Below are 25,919 nucleotides of genomic sequence, written 5' to 3'. Positions count from 1 at the left end.
TCTGTCTTCAGACCCCTCTGGCTATGGTGATTCTACAACTTCTAGGGTTGATGGCAATCTCCATCACTCTGGTTCTCCTGGCAGGTTCTATAGGAGGGTGTTACAGTGGATACTGGCAGTTCATTGGTCAGTCAGGTGCAAGCCCATGAACTTTCCAATACATCTTAACCATAAACTGTAGAGATCATGCAACTTAGTGGTTTCAGTCAGTGGAGGTGTTTCAGGGCTGCCCCTTGGTATTCCCTCCACCATACCCAAAGCCACAGTGACTATGGATACTTCTCATTTGGGATGGGGTGGGACATTACACAGAGAAGATGGTTTAACATGGTCCCCATTAGAGGCCAATCTTCACATCAGTGTTTTAAAGATGAGGGCAGTCTTCATAGCGTTGCAGGCCTTTCAGAATGTCTTCCCTCTATGGGTGATTTCCATAAAGACTGACAATATGTCAGTGATCTGTTACATGAACAAACAAGGGGGATCCCGCACCTACCCCTTGTGTCAAGAGGTAATGAAAGTTTGGCAGTGGATGATCTCTTCCAGATGCTTTATAATAGCAATGCATATAATGGGGAGATCTAGCATATTAGTGGACAGGTTGAAATGTTTGTCCTACTATCTCATGAGTGGCCTGTTAGTCAACCGGGGTTGAATCAGATTATTTGTTGATGGGGCCAAAAAATGCTGTGATCTTTTTGCTTCTTTTGCTAATTTCAAATGCAGCAGGTTCTTTGCCCTGATCCCTCTAAAGAAGGAGTCACTGATAGATGTCATCTACGATTGGCCCTGCTGTCTTCTTTATACTTACTCACCAATTCCCTTAATCCTGAAATTTCTACAGAAAGCATATGACAGAAAAACAAGGTCATTATCATCTCTTTCTGGCCTTTACAGGTGTGATTCCCCTTCTTTGGCCTCATTTGACACACCTTGCTTTGGTTCTGGATCCGGAGCCAGATCTTCTGTCTCACCCCTCCAGGTTGCCTCTCCTGAATATTCAAGCCTTCAAGTTTGACCGCATGGTATTTCCACTTCCAGTGATGGCTAGGCAGTCCAGACTGTCGTCACAAGCAGTTAATATTCTCACATCATCATAGAAAGCCTGAAAAAGGAAGGTTTATAAAAGTAAATGGAAAAGGTTTTCCATTTGGACCTCTAAAAGACACTTAGACTGTTATTCAGCTCCTGTATCAGCAGTGTTAGAATTTCTCACTTCAGTTTTTCATGGAGCAAGCTATTCCAATGTCAAGGTCCAGTTGGTTGTGATATCCAACTTTTACATTGGTAAGAATCATTCATCTTTCATGTCTAATAATGACTGCTTAAATTATAATGTCTTAAAGAATTGTTTGCTAGAAATCTTTAAGTTAACACCTAAAGCTTATAGGAAAATGTTTCATCAGCATAGACACAAGGCAGAGGAAAGTGTGGGTGAATATGTTGCTGAACTAAGCACTTATTTTCATAGTGGATGTCAGGTCACCACTTTTGAAGGGCTGGCAGACCTTTTGGTGAGGGAACAAGCCCTTAGCACTGAGAACATGAGAATCTGGTTAGCTGATAGACAATGCCTTACTGTAGATGAGTTGGGGAATAAGGGAGACCTATCCCTAGCAAGCAGGGCATCCTCTGCACAGGAAAGGGACACCCAGTGCTGCTCATGGGTATAAGGGAACCCATAGTGGGCAGCCTAGATTGCCCCAACAGAATCTGCCAGTAGCAGGGGAAGCCACTAGTGCAGGTACATGTCCAGGACCTATGGTTAATTGTTTTAAATGCAACCAGTGGGGCCATGTCACATATAGATGTCCACAGAGGCAAGGTGGGGAACAAAACGTGGGAGAGCCAGTAAGTGGTAATGACAAAATGCCAACAGTAGGTTGTCTTGAGACAACAAGGATACCAAACTACCACAAGAGGTTATACCCTATCTTAGTAAATGGGAAAGAATCCAAGGCTAAGAGAGAGACTGCCTATGACCTAACCATTGGGAAGCCTACAATGGTTACAGAGGAGCACTACTTGCTTGGGCAGTCTACTCCAGTCAGAGCTTTAGGAGGGACCCCATTCCAAATACTTTTGCCTAGGGTTCACCTTGACTGGGAGGGTTGAAAAGGAAGCAAGCAAGTAGGTGTGTTTGAGGATATCCCTGCAGATGTCCTGATGGGGAATGATTTTGATAATGTAGTACCATGTGTTCATGCAGTTACACACAGTTGGAGACAAGAATGTGGGTCTGGTAGCCTGGGGGAGACCCAGATAGACTGCACACTTGCAGCCAGGACTGGTGAGGTGGTTACTTCAGGGAGAGCGCTACCCTGTAGCTGTGAGACTAAAGGTGAGCCACAGCTGCTTGTTGGTACTGATGTTCCTGTGATCAGAGTGACTGCAAGGGCAGAGTTGAGTAGTAGTACCCAGGCTGACAGTGAGGCACCACTGTCAGAGGATACCAGACTTCCTGTGGAAGGGGAGCTTGGAAGGGTTACAAAGAGGGAGTTGAAACAGGCTCAGCTCTCAGACCCTATATTACAAGGCCTGAGGTAGCTAGTGAGGCACCTGATTCTCAAGGGAAGGGGGAATCTATGTACTTGGACGAAGGGTTACTGTAAAGAGAATGGACCCCTGAAGGAGGGGTAGAGGGTGAAGAGAATACAGCAGTTGTTAGGGCCCAGAGCCCACCGTCTGGTGCTCCTAGCCATGGCCCATGATATTCCCTTTGCAGGTCATATAGGAATAAAATTTACCAAGCAACATATTTTGCAGAACTTTTATTGGCCTAGGATTTCCAGAGATGTAACAGGGTACTGCAGGACCTGTGAGCAGTGCCAAAAGGTAGGCAAGGCAGGAGACAAGGTGAAAGCTCCTTTGATGCCTTTGCTTGTGATTGAGGAGCCATTTCAGAGGGTAGCTATGGATATTTTGGGGCCTCTGAGTACCCCAGGTTCCACAGGAAAAAGGATATCCTAGTGATAGTAGATTATGCTACCAGATACCCTGAGGCAGTGGCTCTGTCCTCCATTGAGGCAGAAAAGGTGGCACATGCTTTATTGATTTTCAGCAGGGTAGGTTTCCCAAAATAAATACTGACTGACAGAGGTTCCAATTTCATGTCAGACCTGCTGACTTGTCTGTGGAAGTACTGTGGGGTGAAGCATCTTAAGACCACCCCTACCGTCCCCAAAGTTAATGGTCTTGTTGAGAGGTTAAACTCTACACTCAAGACCATGCTATGGGCATTTGCAGACCAGAGGGATTGGGACAAATATTTGCTCCATCTGTTTGCTTACAGGGAGGTTCCCCAGGAATCCACAGATTTTTCACCCTTTGAGTTGTTTTATGAGCATAGCGTGAGGGGACCTCTAGATTTAATTTGAGATGAGTGGGAAGGTGAGTTTGAATCCCACAAGGAGTCTTTTGTGGCATATGTCCTAAACCTCAGGACAAGACTCTGGGAACTCATGGGCTTGGCAGAGGAGAACCTGGCAGCAGCCCAACAGCAGAAAAAGGTCTGGCATGGCAGGAATGCTCAAGCTAGAGAAGTATGCTGTAGAGCAGCAGGTAATGTTTCTCATTCCTGTCAGACACAACAAGCTGCAGGCAGCTTAGGAGGGACCTACAGGGTTGTAAGGAAGGTCAGTGATGTTAACTACATGGTAGAACTGCTAGGCAGGGGCACACATTATACCATGTTAACATGATGAAACCATACCATGATAGGGAGGCCCTTGTGCTGAGTATTTGCAGTGGATTGCAGGAGGAGTCTGAGGAAGATCTGTTGACTGATCTCTTCAGTGATGCTTGGATTGACACCTCAGTGGAAGGGGTAGCAGTGCCCCAGCAGCTATGTCCAACCCAGGTTCGAGAAGTCCGAGCAGTCATACATAAGTTTGGGGACATGCTCACTGGGAAACATGGTTGCACCAACCTGGTACAGCGCCATGTGGGTACAGGACCCCAAAGGCCTATTAGGCAGGCCCCTTATAGGGTGCATGAGAGAGTCAAACAGACTCTGAGGGAGGAGATACAAGAAATGTTGGAACTAGGGGTAATTCAGGAGTCCAGCAGTCACTGGGCCTCCCCAGTGGTGCTGGTACCAAAGAAGGATGGCAGCATCAGGTTCTGTGTGGACTACAGGAAATTATTAGTCACACAGTGTCAGATGCTTACTCTATGCCTAGGACAGATGAAGCCCTAGAGCAGCTGGGTGGGGCTAAGTATCTTACCAGCATTGATTTTAACACTGGTTACTGGCAGGTGCCCTTGACTCCCAGTGCTAGAGAAAGGACAGCCTTTGTGACTCCTTTTGGCTTGTATGAGTTCATAAAGATGCCCTTTGGGATGAAACATGCCCCAGTGACTTTCCAGTGGCTGGTAGATCATATCCTAGCTGGGCAGGAGATTTTGCCCTTGCTTACCTAGATGATATTGCCATCTATAGCATTTCCTGGCAAGAGCACCTTCAGCATGTCAGGGAGGTGCTGGGCAGACTACAGAGGGCAGGGTTGACCATTATGCCCAGCAAATGTCAGATGAGTATGGCAGAGGTGTCCTACCTGGGACATAGAGTGGGGAGTGGTAAGATCACGCCAGAACCTGCCAAAGTGGAAGTTATTCAGGCATACCCTGCACCTGTTACCAAAAAGCAGGTGAGGGCATTTTTAGTGACAGCAGGGTACTACAGAAAGTTTGTTCCCAGTTATAGTACCATAGCTGCCCCCCCCTCACAGACCTGACAAGGAAAAACAGGCTGGATAAGGTCATGTGGACCCTAGCATGTGAGCAGACATTCCACAAGCTTAAAGGAGGTTTGGGAGGACCATCTGTGTTAGCCAGTCCAGATTACAGCAAATAATTTGTTGTGCATGTGGGTGCTTCATATCATGAGGTGGGGGCTGTACCTAACCAGATTTCTCCAGAGGAAGAAGAGCACCTTATCACAGTTGTAGGCTCCAACCCAGGGAGGAATGCTATGCAGCTGTAAAAACGGAATGTCTAGACATAGTGTGGGCACTGCAGAAAATTCAGCCTTATCTGTATGGAAGGAAATTCACTGTAGTTGCAGACCACAATCCCTTAACATGGCTACATCAAGCCAGCCAGCAAAATGCCAAGTTACTAAGGTAGAGCCTAGGGTTGCAAGCATATGATATGACAGTGAAGCAGCACAGTGGAGTTAACAATGCCAGTGCAGATGGGCTCTCAAGACAGGGAATGGGGTAAGGCATTCTCAGATAGGCTTAACCCTCTCAAGCAACGTTTCTCAAGGGTCACTTGAAAAACTAGCTTGAGTTTTCAGGGGAGGGAGAATTGTGAAGGCTGCCAGCTCAGCTAGCTACAATTTTGTAAATAATTGTGTCATTTGTTAATATTAATATGATTTGTATGCTTGTCCTACAAATGTAAGAAAACTGTGTTATGTGATGAGCTTCAGTAATGTAACCACAATGTACCCTCCTGAAAAAGAACAAAGTTAACTTGCAAAACTCTAAGGAATTAAGTTGACAAGTTGAATTTTACGATTGTGTTTACCACTGCTAGAAGACAGAATGTCTGCAGTTAGAAATTCAGGTTTCAAGGGTAAAAGTATTTAACTGGTTTTATGACTTCCAGTTCCGGGCATCTTCTTAGGGATAAGTATTTTTGACACAGAGGTGTTATTTTTAAAGTTTCTGTTAGCCTGGGAACTAAAGGCATAAGTGACAAGAATGATGTAATCTGAGATAACCCAGCAGAAATGTTTGATAGTAATTTAAGAACCATCTCAGAGTGTGAATCTGTGCATTTTGTATCTTGTCTTGGAGCTGAACACATCCATCTACAGCACTTCTGATCTATATTAACCTTGCTCTGTAAGTAAGATTTGGATCATAACATCTCTTTTAGGGATAGATAGAAATATAGTAAGATTAGTCTAGATGTTTTCTGCATTTATGTGAGACTGTCCTGCAATGCTGTTTTAAAGTATTTCCTGTGATTCTGAACTCTGTTGTTAGAGTATGTGTGTGGCAACTACTTGGGCATGGACACGAAGTACTGTTTGGACAGAGAGGATGCTGTAGGTTTTAGCTTGACCACTCGGCTGAGATATTAACCCTATAGCTGTGCCAGTGGGGAGTCTTATTGGGGATCTGGAGAGAGAGGGAGAAACCAGCCCCAGACTGATTGACTGATCTCTGTGTGTTTGTACTGTACTGTGTGTGTTCTTGTCATTCTCCCAATGTGCACGTCCCTCACTGGTGTTAGTGGTGAGGATTGAGGCTCCCCGATTACTGGGCCAGTGTAGGGGCATCACACCCTATTCAAATAACACATGAATTCCTGGATTTGTTCCTCATTCCCCCTCCATAAAATATATCTTCCAGGAATCTGCAACATAATTTAATATATTTGTTAAACTCACTCTGAAAAATGAGTATTTTCCCAATCAAGGAGGACTACATTTGCATAAATCGGGGCACATGATGCCCACATGACTACCCCCTTATTTTGTCTAAAAAGTTCACCTTCAAAAAATATGTAATTGTAATCTAAACTATGGCCATCATGTCATGTAAAAGCATTATTTTGGATCTGTTAAAGTATGTGTAGGTGTTAATACTTCAAAAAAAGGTGTTCCAAACCTTCATCCCTAGGGATCGAGGTGAAAAAAATCCACTACCTCAATGGTTAAAAATCATTCTTATTCCACAAATCATTTTGTAACTTCCCTAAAAAGTCACATGAGTTTATTAAAAGATGGGGAACGTTACCATAGACTGGTTTCAACCATTTGTCAATGCATATCTCAATGGGATACGTTTTAGAACCACTTTCTGCAACAATGGGTTGAAAAGGGTAATGCTGAACATTTTTGTGCACTTTAGGAATACCAAACATTGTAGGAATTTTTGGATTGGTGACTTTCATAAAATTGTATACATCTCTTGAAATCGTACCTTCTATAAAAAAAAATTCTTCCAAAAACGAGTGTATCTTCCTGTATCTAATGTGCACCTCATTGATGGAAACACTTGTGTATGTCCCCTGATCTCTCAAAATATTAAAAATTTCTTTAATGTATTTCATAGACCCATACATAACAATGCCACCCCATTTGTCCAGTTTCATTATACGAACCGTCTTATCGTTCTTAATCTGCTGATCTACCTCCCTCTCTCCTACTCAGATTGCTTGGGGGTGCTGTCAAATTCTTGCACTTCACTTGCAAATTATAAATGTCATCTGAAATGGCTTTAGGTAGCACGTTCAAAATGGATGTGTAGTAGGGTTAAAAACACTTTTCTTATTTAATTTACTCTGTTCCTTTGATTATCTTTAAAAACTCTGCTAAATTAAGTTTTCTAATAAATAATTTAATTTCGGTCAAACTGTAGACTAAAATTGTGAGAGGGTACAAAGTTTATCCCCTTCTGAAAAAGGAAAAATGATCTTTTGTAATGGTTACATCTATGTAGTTGTAAATGTTAAAACCATCCAAATTGTGTATAATCATCTTGTCATTCTCTCCTACCCTTAATTCCATCTTGTCCAGCTTTTCTGTTTGCACGCTGGGGGGTAGTTGTTCACTAACTGCCCTGAGTCTCTGAATAAATGTTCCCTTCCTCTCCTGTAATTCATCTCTTGGTGGTGAAAAAAAATCACCATTTTTACACTGAATGTCACCATTATTCATTCGTCTCCAATTAACCCCTCTTTTCTTACTGTTTGGTGTGGGGTTAACAGACCTCTGCCTCACCTGTGTTCTCCTTTTTATTGTCATTTATAGGGTAGGCTTTGGTATCTGCATATTGATTAATGTCTCTAATTTTTTGTGTTTTCTCCTAACCACTCCTTCACTTTTGTGGTCCACTGTCTTAATTAATTTAAAGTAATAATCTCTCCATTGGCCAAAAATTGAGTCATTAGTGATGTCTATATTTAATTTCTCAACCTTCTTCATTAACAAACACAAGTTTGCATTATTAAACTTAATAAGTTTCCTAATCAAATTTAGTCCAGGTTGGTTAAACATTTCCACAAGTTCTTCATGCATGGCATTGTCATAATGCAACCCAAAAGGAAATTTGAACAAAGTCCCTATGAAACAATTTTCAACTCTAAACATTTATTTAAATAAATGTTCTCAATCTGTAGAGACTTCACCCTAAACAGTGGTTTTGTGGTTTTTAACTACTATAGTAGTATTTATTTATTATTTTTAACATTTATGTTGCTGTAGTACACTATAATGGATTTTGGGTCACGTATTGTGGACATTGTGCCTTTTAAATCTTTTTGATCATTTAACAATTTTAAGTATCCTTTCAGCCATTGACTAATTAATTACTGTAATTATGTTTAATATAAAAGGTGTCAGAAAGTGGTGATGGTAGATTCTAATGAATTCCTGGTTTTTGAGGACGAAAGCGCTTAATCTTATTTTTTTGTGTTTCAATAAAGTCTCTGGAGTCCGTGGATTTGGAGCATTTTCTTGTTTGTTTTATTTTGTATCTCCAGACGACAGATGACTAAGAGGTTCTGCTCAAGAGCACCATGCAAAGAGGATTGGCCAACAGGTGCACTCTCCATTGAGTGGACAGGCCTTTTCTTATATGCCTTCTCTCTGATCCGCTTACTTGATTCCCTTACTTCCCAGGGATATTTTGACCCAGTTAGCACTAGTTCTTCCTTCTCATGAAAATGTCAAGAGGAAATTTCCAGAGCGTCTCATAATATTGGACTTCCTAACACAGAAGAAAGGGTCCCTGATGCACAGTAACTTGGAATCACTTACAGTTCACAGCATACATAGTCTAATCCTGCTGCCCTTCAGGCACCAGTATTTGAGATTTTGGCTGAATATTATGAGGCAGCAATGGCCTTCTTTAAGTGGATTAGTACAAAAGCCATATTGGAAACTACCCCTTGGATATATGTTCACATTGTCTCAAAACATTACAGACTGGATGTAAACTGTAGAGCCTGGACATGCTTTGCTATGACCATTCTCACCCTATACTGAAGCTCTGAGAATCATCAGAGCAGTGATCTAATGAGGAACATAGTGCAGATGCTCATCACTGCTTCCATTTTCTGTCAGCGCAGTAACCAAATACGTGTCCTTCAATGTTGTGAATTAAAGGCTGTAAAGTGCCAAGTTGTTCCTGTACTTGAATGACTGGCAGTACATTTTTTCTTGTAGTTTCACAGTAGTTTAAATGGACCAGTGCAGCTCAACTAGATTAAAACATGTAGTCCATCTGTTTAAGTTGTAGGTTCATATGTAAGTACTAGGCTAGCTGCCGTTGCTGGCCATTTTAAGCTTAGCCCATTTCCCATTTTGTGCACAAAATAACCTATCCCATTTGATTGCAGATTGACCCCACCCATCCCATGGTCATTAATTTATATTTCCTTCTAGTGAGAATAATTGGTATCATACCATAGATAATTATATGGGACCCATGCATGGGATAAAGTATTTAAGAGCTGACTCTGTCCATTAGTAGTGCAGGGGACAGTCTTGGGGTAAATATTTTGTTTCCCATCCACAGATCCAAAATGTGCTTGAATATGAACAGGGATGCCTTTGTCTTATAAGGATGGGGAATCTGTTCTAAAGCAGTGGTGTCCTGCATGAGTTAAACCTGTCCCTCCAAACCTTCCTGTTGATGTTATGGAAGAGGTTTAAATGCCTAGACCAAGTATTTCTGATGTCAATTGACTTGCTGATGTGCAGTAAATCCATCAGTATTGCGTTGGGTGATACCTTGTATGTAGCAGTTTGTAGGATGTCTGGTATAGTGACAGGGCTTTGAAGTTAGTCCATGAGGGACATATTGTTTAGGCCTTGTATTCTTTTAGTAAGGAATGTCTGTGGGCGTTGCAATTGTTGGATGTGTCTGAACAGATACATGCCAAAGGGGCATTATACCCGATGATTGGTCTAATAAGGGATGAGTAAAGGGGGGGTAATGACATTCTTAGATCTAGACACAATCCCATTGCTAATAAGTTGTGCAGTAGAGAAAGATTTTCTTATAGCAATGGACGTATGTTGGTTGAAAGGTCACTAGCCACATAAGTTCCCAAACCCCTAAACTGGGTCAACTCTTAGGGGCATACTGTCAATATGGCAGTTCCCTGAAGTAGATGACTTTCCAAAGAGTATGATAATACATTTTTTTTACCGTTTAGTTTCAGTCCATGATTTTGGCACCAATTATTTATTTGAGATAAAACTTCTTGTAGGATGGCCAAGTAATTTGGGGATTCAATAACTGCTCATAGCTTGCAGTCATCTGCAAATTTAGTCATGCACAGCCCTTTGATATTGGCTTTTACTTCAGAGAAGTAGATGCCAAAGAGGAGGGGTCGCAGCACAGAACTCGTGGGGTGGGGGGCTTCACTAGTTATTGATCTCTTTGGAGAGAGAACTTCCCCTATTTTGATTTCCAGTGTCATGTCTGTGAACCAGCTGGCAATTCATCAGATGACATAGGGGTTTATTCCTAGTTTAGATTTCCACTATGCCTAAGTGAGAGATTGTGTCAAAAGCTTTGGTCAGGTTGGGGTATGCTGTGTGTACTGTTTTGCCTTCATCTTTTGCTTTGATAACCTTTTCAAAAATGTCCACCATGTTAAATAAGTATGACCTAGCATTGGTGAATCCAAACCGAGATTGGTCCAGTGTTTGGAGGTTTCCTATGTCCTTCTTGATTAGCTCCATGATAAGTATTTCCATAGCTTTCCATATGAGGCTGGTCAGACTTAAAGGTCTATAATTGCCTGGGTCTGTGTAAGGTCCTCCCTTATGCAGGTAAGTGACTGTAGCTGTTCCCTTTTCGCTTGGTACAAAATTTGTGGAGGCAGAGGTTGAACAGTTGTGTTGGGGAGGGGGTTGCTAAATCAGGTATCATGCTGTTTAATATTAATCCAGGGATATTGTCAAGACACATCAATGCAGTATTTTTAACTTTTGATGGCACCTTTAGGACTTGGTCTGCTATGACAGATGGGCCAGTTTCAGATAAATCTTGATGGATAGATGAAGAGAAGAGAGTGGTAAAGTTAGAGGTGTATTTATTAGCCAGAAGGTTGGTTGTTTCTTCATCTTCACTGTAGATAATATCATTCAGAATCAGCTCAGTGTTTTGCTCTGTTATGCTTTTGAGATTACAGACATAACTGAAAAGGGCCTTGTGATTGTCTTTAGCTTGGGTAACTATTTTAGCCTCAAAGTTGGCTTTAGTGAGTTTTGTTAAGCTCCTGAGTTTAATTTCACTAACGAGCTATAGCATTCTGGGAATTACTCATCTTCCTTTAGGTCAAAATTCTCTTCCTTTTATTGTAAAGCTTTTTATGTAATGGTTCCACCATGCAAGTTTGTTTCCTCAGCTTGCCCTGCACTTATTCCTATGTTTACATGATGTTAGTGTGGTGGTGTACAGGTCCATGTATTCAGTGGAGTTAACTGGGTTTGATGAAGATTTTGAAGCTTGGTAGTGTGTGACTTAAGAGTAGGCAGGTTTATCTGTAGAGAAATTTCTAAAGGTACCTTGGGTCAAGGAATCTCTTGTTTAATTTTTATTTTAAAGAAGATGGCTTTATTATCAGACCTAATAAGTGGCAAAGCTATGCAAGGGAATGGTGTAAGATGTTCCCATATTAGTAAGGACAGGATCCGAGTTGTTTTCCCTAGTCGGTACTCCAACTTTTATAGGGCATGTGTATTGACAAAATCCAGGAGTCTCTGTGTTTGTGCACTAGTGGTGATGTAGCTTTTCCAATCTATAGTTGGATGGTTTGGATCACTTAGGAAAATAGTATTGGGTTTAATACTGAATGATTCTAGTTCCTGTAGATAGGTGTTGTGGCTTTCTTGAATCATAGAGGAAGTTCTATAGTTGGGTATGGTATGGGAACTTTCTGAAGGTTTGGAGATGAAGAAGCTGTACTGAGTCATGCCACTTTACCAGTCTTGACATGAGTCTGTTCTGGATCGAAATTAGGTAGAAACTATAAGAAATACCCAACCAAGCTAGACTTTTCCCTGTGTGATACCTAAAAACCTCCTGTTGTGGAGGCCTATTTGATACAAGTAAATGACTCCTTAAGGACATAGTGTTTCAGCTTCATGGTTTATGAATGCCCATGACGTTTTTTACTTTTTAATTATTAATGGGTAGATTCAGGCCAATAAAGCCAAACCCAATAGCTGTGGATATACATGTTTTAGCCTTTAGATCAGCTCTGAGCCCTTTCTTATTTGCAGTGGTGATGGACAGGTTGACAGACGAGTTCAGACGGGAGTCCCCGTGGACTATGATGTTTGCAGATGACATTGTGATCTGTAGTGAGAGTAGGGAACAGGTGGAGGAGACCCTGGAGAGGTGGAGATATGCTCTAGAGAGAAGAGGAATGAAGGTCAGCAGGACTAAGACAGAATATATGTGTGTGAATGAGAGGGAGGATAGAGGAATGGTGAGGATGCAGGGAGTAGAGGTGGTGAAGGTGAATGAGTTTAAGTACTTGGGATCAACAGTTCAGAGTAATGGTGAGTGTGGAAGAGAGGTGAAGAAGAGAGTGCATGCAGGATGCTGTGGGTGGAGAAGAGTGTCAGGAGTGATTTGTGACAGACGAGTACCAGTAAGAGTGAAAGGGAAGGTCTACAAGAGGGTAGTGAGACCAGCTATGTTATATGAGTTGGAGACAGTGGCATTGACAAAAAGGCAGGAGTCAGAACTTGACGTGGCAGAGTTGAAGATGTTAAGATTTGCACTGGGTGTGACGAGGATGGACAGGATTAGGAATAAGTATATTAGAGGCTCAGCCCAGGTTAGAAGGTTTGGAGACAAAGCCAGAGAGGCAAGATTACGTTGGTTTGGACGTGCTGAGGAGGGATGCAGAGTATATTGGGAAAAGGATGCTAAGGATTAAGCTGCCAGGTAACAGGAAAAGAGGAAGGCCTAAGAAAAGGTTTATGGATGTGGTGAGAGGACATGCAGGTGGTAGGTGTGACAGAGCAAGATGCAGAGGACAAGAAGAAATGGAAACAGTTGATCTGCTGTGGTGACCCCTAATGGGAGCGGCCGAAAGAAAAAGAAGCCTTTTTATTGACCTAATCAGCAGAGCATATTATATAGTTTGGCTGCACTTTCAAAAAGAGTGTTTAAACTCAGATGATGCCCATAAAGATTAAGGTGCCTGCAGAATATTCCAACTAACATCCAAACCAAAGGGTAAAAAGGACACAGACAGACCATTCAATAAAAACTGCAAGACAACTCAGGCAAGCTAGAGTTTTCAGTGTATGATACCTTAAACTTGCTATAATGGAGGCCCATGAGATATATGCATATGACCCCTTAAGGACAGTCACATGGCTTCTGAGCATCCATGACTTTTTTACTTTAAGTCTTTAAGGTTACATTCAAGCAAATAAAGCCAAACCCCAATAGCTGTGGACATGCATGTTTCGGCCTTTTTATTTACCTCATCAGCATAACATACGTATAGTTTTATGACAATGTAGAAGCACAGGGTCTTTAAGCTCAGCTGATGCACACAAAGATTAAGGTGCCTGCTTGTTGGGTTTGGCTTTATTGTCCTGAATGTAAGCATAAAAAACTTAAAAAAAAAAAAAAAAAAAAGTCATGGGCATTCAGAAGCCATGTAGCTGAATCACTTGACGTCCTTAAAGGGTCATTTGCATATGTCCCATGGGCCTCCATTGCAAGAAATTTAAAGTATCACACAGTGAAAACTCTACCTTGGCTGGGTTTTTCGTGCAGTTTTTTACTGAATGGTTTGTCTGCGTGACATTTTTACCATTTGGTTTGGATTCAGGATGACAATTGACACACCTTCTGTTTTCCCCTCCTGCACTGCTGCTGGTATAAGCATGTGGAAGGCATTGTAATCCTGCAAAGCTGAAGTGCCCTCTGCCATTTTGAACCATGTCTTAGTCACTGCACAGATGTCAACATCCTCCATAGTGAGAAGGGCCTGTAAGGAGTGAAGTTTCTTGTTTAGGTTCCTAGCATTGACCGGTGACACCTTAATATTTTCCTCTGCTTATTTCACTATGCTGACAGGTTTTCAGGTCGGCGTAGTCTGAACAAGACACTATGGAGATGAACAGTGTCTTTGCCAATAACTAAAGCCCAAGAGTAGAGAAATGTAGGCCATTCCTAACGAAGCAGCATGGTCTGTCTATCCTAACCTCCCAGGCTGACAAGTATCAGACCCCCTTCGAATAGCACCAAAAACTAAGCCATTTATTGAAGTCAATTATTTTTTGCTGATATTGTGGCATCATCCTTGGAGAAAGTAGAATACTGCTCAGTTCTAGGCTGATACCTGCTTGGACATGAGAGCTCCATCCACGCCTGGGAGGTACACCTCAAGTTATTGATACTGGCATGACCAGAGTCATACTATTACTTGTTGAAGGACTTCAGTTTGTGTTTTGTGATCTGATGGATCCTGGCACCAGGGAATGAAATAACCATCACTCTTTCCTTTCTCAGCCTGGTAAGAGGTATATTTGTACGTCTTACATTGGAGTTGCATAGAACAAGAATGTTTGGGTCGATGCCTGCCTTTACAGGCTCAGCATCCATGACTTTGGGACTCCTTGTGCTGTGAGGAGATAGGTTAAACTTGTTGAGTGTGCTTTGTGTCTGTGATGTGTTTTGGCGGTCTTTGAGGTTTATGCAAGTTAATCTTAAAACTTCATCATATGATAGATTGTGTGTATTATAATGGCCTTGGTGAGGTGTGGTGTATGGACTGTTTTAGTGTCTGAGTTTACCATTTGTGAGATTGTAATATGTTGCAAACAGGCCATTGCAGTTTTGCTAGAGGGATTGTAACATGCATTTCTTCTGCAGTACAGATTACCTTACATCTGACCTAAATGCTTTGCACCATGTTGTTGTGCTTCATTTATTCCACTTAACATATTACTTTCTCTTCTGATACATTTAGTGCCATGCACTACCAAGTACTCTTTTGATGTGTTCATGCAAATGTCATACTGTATGTTTGTTCTCTAATATTCTTAAGTTCAGAATGTTACCAACAGATGTTTGACAATTTCATTGTGTACCTGTTCTGGGGACATGTTTTATGTGTCTAACCACTAGAACACTTTGAATTATATTGTAAACTCTTTCTTATAGTATATACCCTGTAACATCTTCAAATTTTACATATGTGAGATTAAAAAAGCAGACATATTAGTATTAATTAATAAGTGTATTATTTTGGGTGCCTGGTGCAGTTTGTTAGGTTTAGCACATTATTTTGTGTAGATAAGGCACCTCCTTTAGGCAGGCCCAGAACTGAACTTCTTGGGTTCATATTCCTTAGGAGACACTTGCGCAGTGTGTAATTTTGAATAAGTTTGTTATCCTGTCTGTCCTTTAGTCCCCTTAATGATAATGTAAGCTTAAAAAATGCAGACATTATCATAGAAATGACATAAAAACTGAAAAGGAATTGTTGAAACTCTCCTCAGTCTCATTATGTTCTAATTACTTTTAATTCTTTTCAGAAGTACATGTTCCATGGACTTCCTGGGCTGAATTTGGAAATACCAGCAGTTCTATACCCAGCCCCTTTGCCCCAGTATGAAGGAAAGCCAGTTACAAAACAAGAACCAACAGAATCTTCAAGCACTCCTACACAGACAGGGGTAAAGTATTTAATTTAAGTAATATGTTTGTGTTTATTTAATAACGCATTATATCTGCACATTTAGAGGCTGTAATTTGGTTAAATCCTGATTGAACAGTGTCGTTGTCGAGTTAAGCTGAACTGTAGAATGCAGACTAAAGTTAAATTTCGAACACAGCAGAGCTGAACTTCATTCTGTTTGTGAAAACTTCTTTGAGTTCACTGTAGCTGCACAGTGCTTAGGAATAAAGTCTTGTTTGTCCCCTGGAATTGGTATGGTGTGAGTCAGTGGCTGAGCGGCTGGTGCTGGCCGTCCCATTCACAGAAGGTAGGTAAGCAGTTTAGTTTACTCCATTGCTAACACCCACAGAAGGATGGGTTTACAGTAGATAGAGCATTGGCTAGGAACATGTGCTTCTCCGTTTTGCACAGTAGTCTTCATCAAATTGATACAAAATTATATACATGGCTTTGGAGAAGGTGTAACATATCAGCCACCAGTGGGCGGAACTAACTAAAAAAAGGAAACAAATCCCACTCGCTGCCTGGATAACAGTGTCACTGTGGTTACAGGTTTGTAGCTTTTTTAAGGAGTTAGTAGATGTGAAGTCCAGGAGACCATCATAACTCTCAGCTGTACAGATTTTCACAGAATGTCTAGATTTTTGCCTGATATTTTTGGCGCGTTTTTTGTAAAATTGTGTTTTTCTGGCAAATTAGTGGCAAGTCATTAAAGACTGAAGTTAGAAAATAATGACAGACATTTGAGTTTTGGACTTCATACTCTTCAGAAAAGTCATGCTAATGCAAAACCTGTTATTCTATCAACTTTCTAAGTTTGCAAGAGCAATATTTAAAAATTGTCCCTATTTTTGGGCCTTTGTCCAGATTTCTTGCTCTAAGAGGTTGGAGAGGTATGGAGACAATTAAGGAGCCTAGTCTAATTTCACAATTAACTCAGAGCACTGTATGGTTAAGTGACTTGCTGAGAGTCTCACAGTAGGCAGTTGGAAGCTGACTTGTTGCCCACTAGGAGAATGGGCAAGATCACTGCGGCTATGCAGTTGGTTGGCAGGCATGAGGTGGTGGTGCGACAGAAAAGAGCACAAATAAATATTCATGGCAATTCCTCCTCACCAGTCATCCATAACAAATTATTGAAACTGACTGGTGAGATATCTGCAAATTCTAGGTAATAAGTTTACATTTTTTTTCCATTTTGTTGTACTGTTTTAAGCATGTTTTTGTAGCTTATGTTACTCTTGTCACACATCTAGTACATCATTGAGCTTATTCTTCTTTCTAGCAAGATTGGACATTCCTGATGGAAGGAGGATCAGCAGTTTATAAGTCATGAAACCCAACTGCTGTTTTGTTTTCTGCCTCCTGGTCTAGTTAATCCTGAATTCTGTATAAAGAACAGACTAGGTGAAGTTTACATCCTGGAAAATGCATCTAGCTTTGTAGGGTCACCTGTGTAGCTCACTTGTATGAGTTTGACATGGTATGTCTTTGTGCAGGTCAGCAATCCATGTCATAGTGGTTGGCATCACTTTTCTTAGTAAAATGATCTTGTCAATGATTTATATAAAAGCAATGAGTGACAGCTGCCACCATGTAACAATTTAAGTTCAGTAGGATAGATGGTTTAAAAAAATCATTGCATGTTTCTCACGGGCCTCCTTTGTAAGAGGTTTAATATCTTACACAGTGGAGACTCAGGGTTGCCATAATCATAGGTTCATAGGTTCATAGATTAGTACTAAGCTAACTGCCCTTGCGAGCCATTTTAAGCCTAGCCAGTTATCCCTTGTGAGACTCCAACCCTGTACCTTGTGTTTGTAAGGCAAACACCTTAACCATTAGGCCACCCTCCCACATTTGTTGAAATACAGTAGACTGAGAGTTACATGTCTACAAGCTCACACAGATTTGTGGTTTATGAAAACTTTGTGAAGAACAGTTTGTCAGCCACACCTAATGAGATTTATTTAGCTGATAAGTGAAATTCTTTGTCATCATTGTGTATAGTAGATTTGTGTGAAAAAAGGTAGCTTGGCATGCGAGAGCAAATTATTAAGTGAAGGACAGAAAATGTGATACTTCTCCTCTGAAACGTCTATTCATTATTACAAGTGGCAGTTGGTTACTACAGAAAACAGCCGTTTGTCTAATTAGGATTGGCACATTTGGTTTTAAGTACAGGGCCAAGAAGGAAATTGCTTGATTCCAGATGACACTGAGATTTCCTCAGCCTAGAGAGTATGGGATTAAGATAGAAAATGAAAATGGATACTGTGGAGCTGAAAGTAGTATTTGAAGTGTGAAACTCAGATTTAGTCAAAGAAACTGGAAATGATTCAATAGTCATTATTATTCAAACATGTACACGCTTATTGGACAGCCCAGTCAGCATGCCTGTTGTGAATCTAGCATATACCAATCGAAAGAGGTCTGTCTGCTAATAGTATTGTTTAGTGGACAACTTTTTATTGAAATATGCTTACAAATGCTGCCCTTACTTTTTATGAGGAACAAGGCAAAATAAGAGAAAAATGAGGGATATTCTGCAAAACTCTAGTGGTGAAAGGTATAGTTACCACTATTGCAGTTGATGATACTTGGTAACCAAACCTCCCAAATACACGTCCCTTATTTTTGTCATATTTTTGCCCTGTCCATCATAAAATGTTTGTTTTCCTGGTAAACTACTAAAGATTTCTGCAAGTCAAAATGTCAGATTTTAGTATTTTATGCTTTGGACTGTTGGGGGAGGGGCACAAACCTCTATGGACCTGCTCTCATCTCCTTCAGTTCTGTTTCACTTCACTCATGTACTATGCAAGCGTATGAATGTAAGTGCCTCATGGTGCGTAGTACATCACAATCAAGCAGAGGGAAGAACACTAAATTGTCATCATACATTGACATTATTTAAGAAAGTTTTTTCTTCAATAATGTCATTATATAATAGCAATAACACCCAAATGGGTGTGGCTGTCACCCAGGATTTACCCGCAGTTGGCTTTGTGTGATCACTTGGACTTTGGCGTCATGATCAAACCACATCAGCAGTGAATAAATCCTGTGATACACACACCCATTTGTAGGTTATTGCTTGTCTCGCCTGTAAGTTTTTGCATTCAAGTAATCCAAACCATCCTTCAGGTCACGCAGGTCTCTGCCCCCCATATCAAGCAGTGGAAATGTCAATGTTTTCTGTTGACCACTGGGCACCCACAGACACTTGTCCTGCAACTAAAGAGACTAAATACTAATTAATCCAAACCATCCTTCAGGTCAAGCAGGTCTCTGCCCCCATATCAAGCAGTGGAAATGTCAATGTTTCTCTTGAGCACTGGGCACCCACAGACACTTGTCCTGCAACTAAAGAGACTAAATACTAATGTAGGTGCTTAACTTCCAAGTGTCTAGACAGTAAAATACCTTACCTGCATTAACTTAAACAAATGTTAGTGAGTGTATTAGTACATTCTGCTGTATAGTTCCTTAGTCAAACCTCTGTATTGATGAGTACATCACCAGGACTAAACAGCTGTGTACTGCTCTCCAGTTAGTGCCCCCCCCCCCAACTAAAGTCAATTTTCTTTTGAGAAATACTCAAATCTATAAAATAGCATTTAATTTCCTCTCCTGTTTCATCTTTAACTAACCCCAATTTAATTCTATATCCTTTTAAGGATGCCAGAAAATTATACTTTGTGCCCATAACATAGTCTTTAACTTTGTGCAAACATACAGTTTAAATTACACTTTAAATATCAGTTTAACATATTACAATTTAAGCTGACACTACATACTTACCAAAGCCTAAAGAAACAGTTAGAGTTAGTGTTAGCCCGCTTCGCTCGCCCTCGCTGTGCTCGGGCTTGCTCCGCTCCCTTCCCTGCCCCCTATTCCCACCCGCTCCCACTACTTCTACTTTTATTCTAACCCCTAATCACCTGACCAGTAGTCCAACCCCTAATTCCCTAACAACTAGTCCAACCCACTCATCTTACCATCCCCCCAACCCCAATCCAATTACATCCCACACTGATCCCATTCCCAACACACATTCCCAGACAATACAACTCTACCCTCACACACAACCAACCAGGAATCCTAGTTGTACTTCTCACTCAAAGTAGTATCATGTTACCCACACTCACATCCCTATCACTAGCTCTACTATCGCTAACCTTCCTAACTTCCTTACAAACAGACCTACCGCTGCACAACTACTATCACACTACCCACACTAGCCCACACTCTCAACCCACTCAGACTTTTACATCTGCCCTACAATCATAAATCTTACAACTACATATTACACACTAACAAAAATTACAGCATCTCACCACACTAAGAAAAACTCTCATAGACCAAGCTCACAAACAATTAATATTAAAAAACACATACTGACACTCCTACAAACTCTGCTAACCTCTGGTGACATTCATCCAAATCCAGGTCCCCTTTCAGCTAGACAAACATCTGACCTGCTAATCCTAAATCTCAACATAAGAAGTATTACCAACAAGCTAACAGACCTACATGCATTCATAGCCCACTAACAACCCTGATATACTCACCATTACAGAAACCTGGCTTAAACCCAGTATCCAAGATGTAGACTTTCTTCCCCCAGGGTTTAATACACTTAAATCTGATAGAACAAACAAGAAAGGAGGAGGAGTAGCCATTCTCTTTAAAAACACCCTTAACCTCCAGCTCCTGCACACCACACCACCCACTTTTCAAAATGCTGAAGTCCTATTTTCTTCCTATCCATAAGAAACACCAAGAAGATCAATATAATATGCTGCTATATAACTCCAGGCAACAACTTGCTCATAATAGAAGACATCCTACACTGGACAAAGGACAATCTACCTCAGGAAACAATCCTACTAGGAGACCCTAACACTGACTGGGCAGCCTGTAACTCCAGCAGCCCCTCTACTCATATCAATCTATATGGGTTCTCTCAACTAATTAAAGAACCAGCTAGAATAGATGAGAAAACAAAGAGAGAATCCATACTGGACTGGACACTAACCAATTATCCCAAACAAAACTGTACAGTAGGCTGTCTCCCAGATGACTTAAGTGATCATCTCCCCACCTTCCTACTCCAGAAACACTCCAATCACCCCAAAGCAGTAGTCTACAAATTTGTACGAGATGACAGTAACCTTACCCCACGATACCTAAATACTGTCCTAAGCCACTGCAACTGGGAACCACCACGGACACTCTGGTTAGATCAGGCAGTAGACTACTTCAATACTACCTTCTCTAACATCCTTAACAGTCTAGCTCCCAGCAGAAAGATCAAAGTTAAAGCCAACTACGCGCCCTGGCTAAATAGAGACACCAGAGCCTTTTTAAAAGCTAGAGATAAAGCCTGGAAAATCTGGAAAACTGACAAAACCCCTAGCTCCAGACAATACTATCAACAGCTTAGAAACAAGGCCAAGGCTGAATCCAAAATAAACAAACAAAACTATTTTCTTAGCGCCCAAAGGAAATATTCAAATAGTCCACAAAAATTCTGCCATGCCATTAACTCCTATTAAAGCCAGGCAAAACCACAACCCCAGCACCCATCTCTGCTAAAAATACCCTAGACATAGCTTCTCAATTTAATAACCATTTTACTAAATCCATCTTAGCCCTGTCCAGTCAAATAATCAAAAATAGTCTACCTCAGTCACAACCTAACCTATCCCACACGACCCCCTCTTTCAGCCTATCACCAGTGCCCACCTCTTCTATCAAAAAACTCCTCCTCACACTAGCAGCTGATAAACATACCTGCTGCATACCTAAAAATGGCTAGTGACTTCCTATCATATCCTGTATCCATCCTTATTAACCGCTCCATACTAGAATCCTACATACCCAAACTCTGGAAAGTATCTCACATCATTCCTCTCCATAAAGGAGGTAATTCTTATGAATTCTCCAACTACCGACCCGTTGCCATCCTTTGCCCCTTATCCAAAATTCTTGAGAAATGCATCCACTTGCAAGTGATGACATTTCTTAACGCACACAATCTACTATCTACCACACAACACGGTTTCCGTCCACATCACAGCACTACCACAGCCCTTCTATCCTTCACTAATTATATAAACCTTCACAGGAATGATAACAAATATGTATCAGCCATTTTCCTAGACCTCTCAAAAGCATTTGATATGGTCTCCCACTCCGTTCTACTCGCTAACATCATTATCCTTCACCTCCTCTACTATAGCCTGGTTCAGAAGCTACTTGTCTGACAGGCAACCGTCAGTCCAGTGGAAAGGAACTCTGTCTACACAACTTCCAACCACCATAGGAGTCCCACAGGGCTCTATACTGGGCCCGCTATTGTTCTCTATTTTCACAAATAACCTCAAATGCTCTACACAGCATGCCACACTCATACAATATGCAGATGATTCAACCCTGATCTGCTCCACCTCATCTCCCATCACCCTACATACACTCACTCAAGATACCTTTATTTCAGTAGAAAAATGGATATCGGGTATCTAACTAATTCTAAATCCCAAAAAGACAAAACTGCTACTATTTACCCCTAATAGATAAAAAAAAACTCTCCTTTACCATAACATCTAAGGACGGCACCACCATCTCCCCTTCTAACCACACCAAACTTCTGGGCATTGAAATAGACAATAACCTCCACTTTGATGTTCACATCTCACATACCATAAAACTAGTACACAAAAAACTAGGCTCCCTATACAGGCATAAGTCCTTTCTCTCACAAAAAGCAAGAGTCACTCTTGCACAAAGCCACCTCCTCTCAACTCTATTATACGCAGCACCAATCTTTACCCAAATCAGACAATGTGACCTAGACAAACTAGAATCATGCTACAATAAAATAGCCAAGTTTGCTACTAACTCAACCTATAGAACCCATCACTATGCTGCACCAAAAGAACTAAAATGGCTTGAGCTACCACAGCTACTTAACTATCACCAGCTGGGCACAGCCTGCAATATTCTCAAATATCCTGAAAAAAAAATCTCGTTATCCAACCTACTTACTATCTATACTGCAAACCAGTACCTAAGATCCAGTGAAAACTCTCTCCTCTCCATCACCAAGGCTAACAATAATGCAGGGAAAGCGCTCTACTACCACACCGTTGCCAGAAATTGGAACTCTCTCCCCCTATCCATGTCCACTGCCCCCTCCACATCCATATTCAAAAACTCCCTCAAATCACACCTTCTTAGTACCTGGTTATGCCCTTATATCACATAACCCTACCCATACTTCTATTAACTTCCCAAATTCCTCTCTGATCACATGCTGGAGCTCTGATCCCCTGTAGGCTTGGTCATCTGAAAGGGTACTTTTAACTGTAGAATCTTACTTGATATATTTTCTTTTCTTACCAATGTATGACTGACATTGTCTTTTTACCCATGTTCTATATCTAATTTTACCAGGAGTGTTTTTATTAATTCTTGTTATATTACTATGCTCAGCATGCATTATGTAACCTGTTTTGTGTATTATGCTGGATGTACTGCATTTGTATAACTTGATGTTGGAGCTTTTCTCCCCGAGCCTCTGCTGAAAATGGACCTGGTCCAGTCGGAATTTCCCGGTTAACAAATGTAAAATAAATAAATAAGGTATATACTTAGGTTGCAGAAATCTTAACTGGGTAGGTTTGAATGGATTAGAAAATGACATGATGAGGCTATCATGCAGTAGTATGATCTGTCTTCTGTAGGTTTTGCAGTTCTGAAGGTGTCATTCAGTGGTTTTAAAATTTTGAGCACTGTTTTTCTGCTTATTCTCATAAAGTATGATTCAAAGAAGGCTATTGTCATGGGGTGGGCATCATGCATATTTATTCCTTGATTTATATTGTAAGCTTAAGTTCACACCTTTTGGTTGGTGAAAGCAATATAGCAGTGATCTACTGAAGGATTTGGCAGTTCCACTTTTCACTGAGTAGTTATGCTTTAACTCCATTTGAAGCAAATGTAGCTCTCTTAGCGATGAATGAATTTAATGGTGTTCTTTAGTCCTACTACTCAATGTAATATGTCTGGAATATGTGACGAATGAGCAGGATGCTTTTCAGGTGGTTAACTATATGGTTGTTACAGCTTTGAAATCAAAGTAGTTTCCTCCTGAAAAGCATTTTCAAGTACACTGGGAGTGAGAGAAGAAAAATTGGCATTTGCCTGATACTTTGTTTTTACAGGCAGTTGAAGTGGTTTGGAAACTGTAGATGTTCTTCGTGTTTCACTGTTGCAGTCATTACATTTGGGTAATCTGCTTGCAGGGTGCCCTCAGTCAGCCTGATTAACAAAGTCTTGGGTCCTGCGTTGGTTGTTGTCCCTTCTTCCATGATGTCAGGTCATCAGGGGTATAAAACATGCAGCCGACGTGATTACATCAGTCTTTCTTGCCATGCGGTGCCTGAAGAAGAAGCAGTTCATAAGTGCCAGTTGGCCGACACCTGAAATTTTCGTTTTCGAGTTTCAGAACCGAAGTCTTCAACTAAAAGCTAAGTACCCCGTTGGGGAAACTTTTTCTTGCTCCTTACCGATGTCAGTAAAAGTTAATAATTGCATTACTTGTGGAAAGCAAATACCTCATAAAGATTTTCATTCCTACTGTATTCCTTGCCCTAGGCCCTGGCCATGACATACCTTGCTGTTGACTTTGTGCTTTATTTAATCAGCGCACTATCCCGTGGTGGTGGTGCTGCTGTAGCATTGTCGCCTCACAGTAAGACGCTGTCCGGTTCGATTCTCAGCTAGAGCTTCTTCTGCGTGGAGACATACGTGAATGGGCGTTCCTTCGTTGAAGGTTGTGCATCAGGGCTGGTAACTCTGCACGTAAAAATCAACTACCAATCATTAGCAGACCGGAGTTCCATTGTGGCGACCCCTAACCGGGAAAAGCCGAAAGGCACAAAAAAACTATCCGTTGTCGGTATATTTTTGCCTCTAAATATTTTGGTTCTCTGTTTAATTATCAAGAAATGTCGTCGGTTAGCCATCCGACTACCGGAATTCCTAAAAAACGCAAAGAATAAAGACAGAGGCCGCCAAGGTCCAAAACTGCCGACAACGCTTCTTCTAAGCCATTCGCCAGTTTGCGGGTACTCAGTGAGGTGCTTTCGAAGCCCCTGATACCTGCTACTTCTTATTCGCAGGCCTGTACTGAGACCCATTCGGAGTCCGATATGCCACGAGATACTTCAACTATGGAACCCGTGGATGTCTCTATCTTGGATGGGTCTGGAGCCGCTGTGCAGGCACCGGCTTCTGAGGGTGTATTCAGGCCTACGGACTTGCATATTAAATCGACGCCTCCTTCATTAATAAGGCCTAAATCTCTATCCATGTCTAAAAAACCAATGCCCAGGCCACATGCTCAGGCCTCTATGCCTAAACAAAAAGTGATAAAAATGGCTGAAGATCTAATAACTCTAATCAGGGGTAGTCAACCCCCCCCCCCCTCCCAAGAGGCCTAGGGCTGAGCTTGATTATGAATCTTCTGGTCGGGATTCTGTTTTTTCTGACTCTTCTGATGACCTGGATTTGTCCTTACCTACTTATGAGGATTCTGATGCAGAAGACTGTATTCCCTCTGCTTCCTCTCCTGAGGATTTTTCTTTTGGGGAAACCTTACATACTCTAAGGGAGCATTTTCACTGTGAAATCCAGGAATTTTCTGATTCAAAAAAGAGGCTTAGGGATTTACTTCTCTTACCTCAGCATAGGCCTTTGGCTATTCCTCCTATACTAGACGTTGTTGATGATGGTTTCTCAGAATCCAGTTTGGCCCCTGATTCCCTGCCTCCTGCTCCCAGTAAACCTGAGAGATACTACATGGTCTCCGAGTCCCATAAGTTCCTTTTTAAAAATCCTATTGCAGATCCAAAGACTATTTCACAGGGGCCCAAGGGCATTAAGGCTTGTACTGCTAAAAATCCTACCCCTTCTGATAGAGACTCTAGGGTGCTGGATAGATGAGGTAAAAAGGATTATACTTCAGCAACCTTGGCAATTAGAGCTTTAAACTGCCAATTTCATATGTTAAAATATCAGCAACATGTTATTGGACTACTTAAATAGAAAATGATGTTGATTCCTGACTGTGTGGAAAATAAAGACTTATAGGATTTAATGCATTCTGCTGAACAAGTTGGAAAACATACTTTGCAATGTGATTTTGATTCTTTAGTGGCCTATTG

At 41.3% G+C, this 25,919-nt stretch overlaps 1 protein-coding gene across 1 annotated transcript in view; it reads left to right on the top strand.

The window, feature by feature from the left end:
* HEATR6 (HEAT repeat containing 6) overlaps nucleotides 1-25,919 on the top strand; it is a gene marked incomplete in the record, with an annotated part of 1,433,578 nt that overhangs the window by 292,532 nt on the left and 1,115,127 nt on the right. The window contains 1 exon segment of the mRNA XM_044054904.1: nucleotides 15,542-15,682. Within this exon segment, the coding sequence (XP_043910839.1) occupies nucleotides 15,542-15,682 (141 nt within the window).

The sequence above is a fragment of the Protopterus annectens genome, chromosome 13.part0 (assembly GCF_019279795.1).
Source record: "Protopterus annectens isolate FY-2018-M chromosome 13.part0, PAN1.0, whole genome shotgun sequence".
NCBI classification, from domain to species: domain Eukaryota; kingdom Metazoa; phylum Chordata; order Ceratodontiformes; family Protopteridae; genus Protopterus; species Protopterus annectens.
Note: the sequence above shows the minus strand (reverse complement) of the source record. Positions and strands in the feature narration are given on the sequence as shown.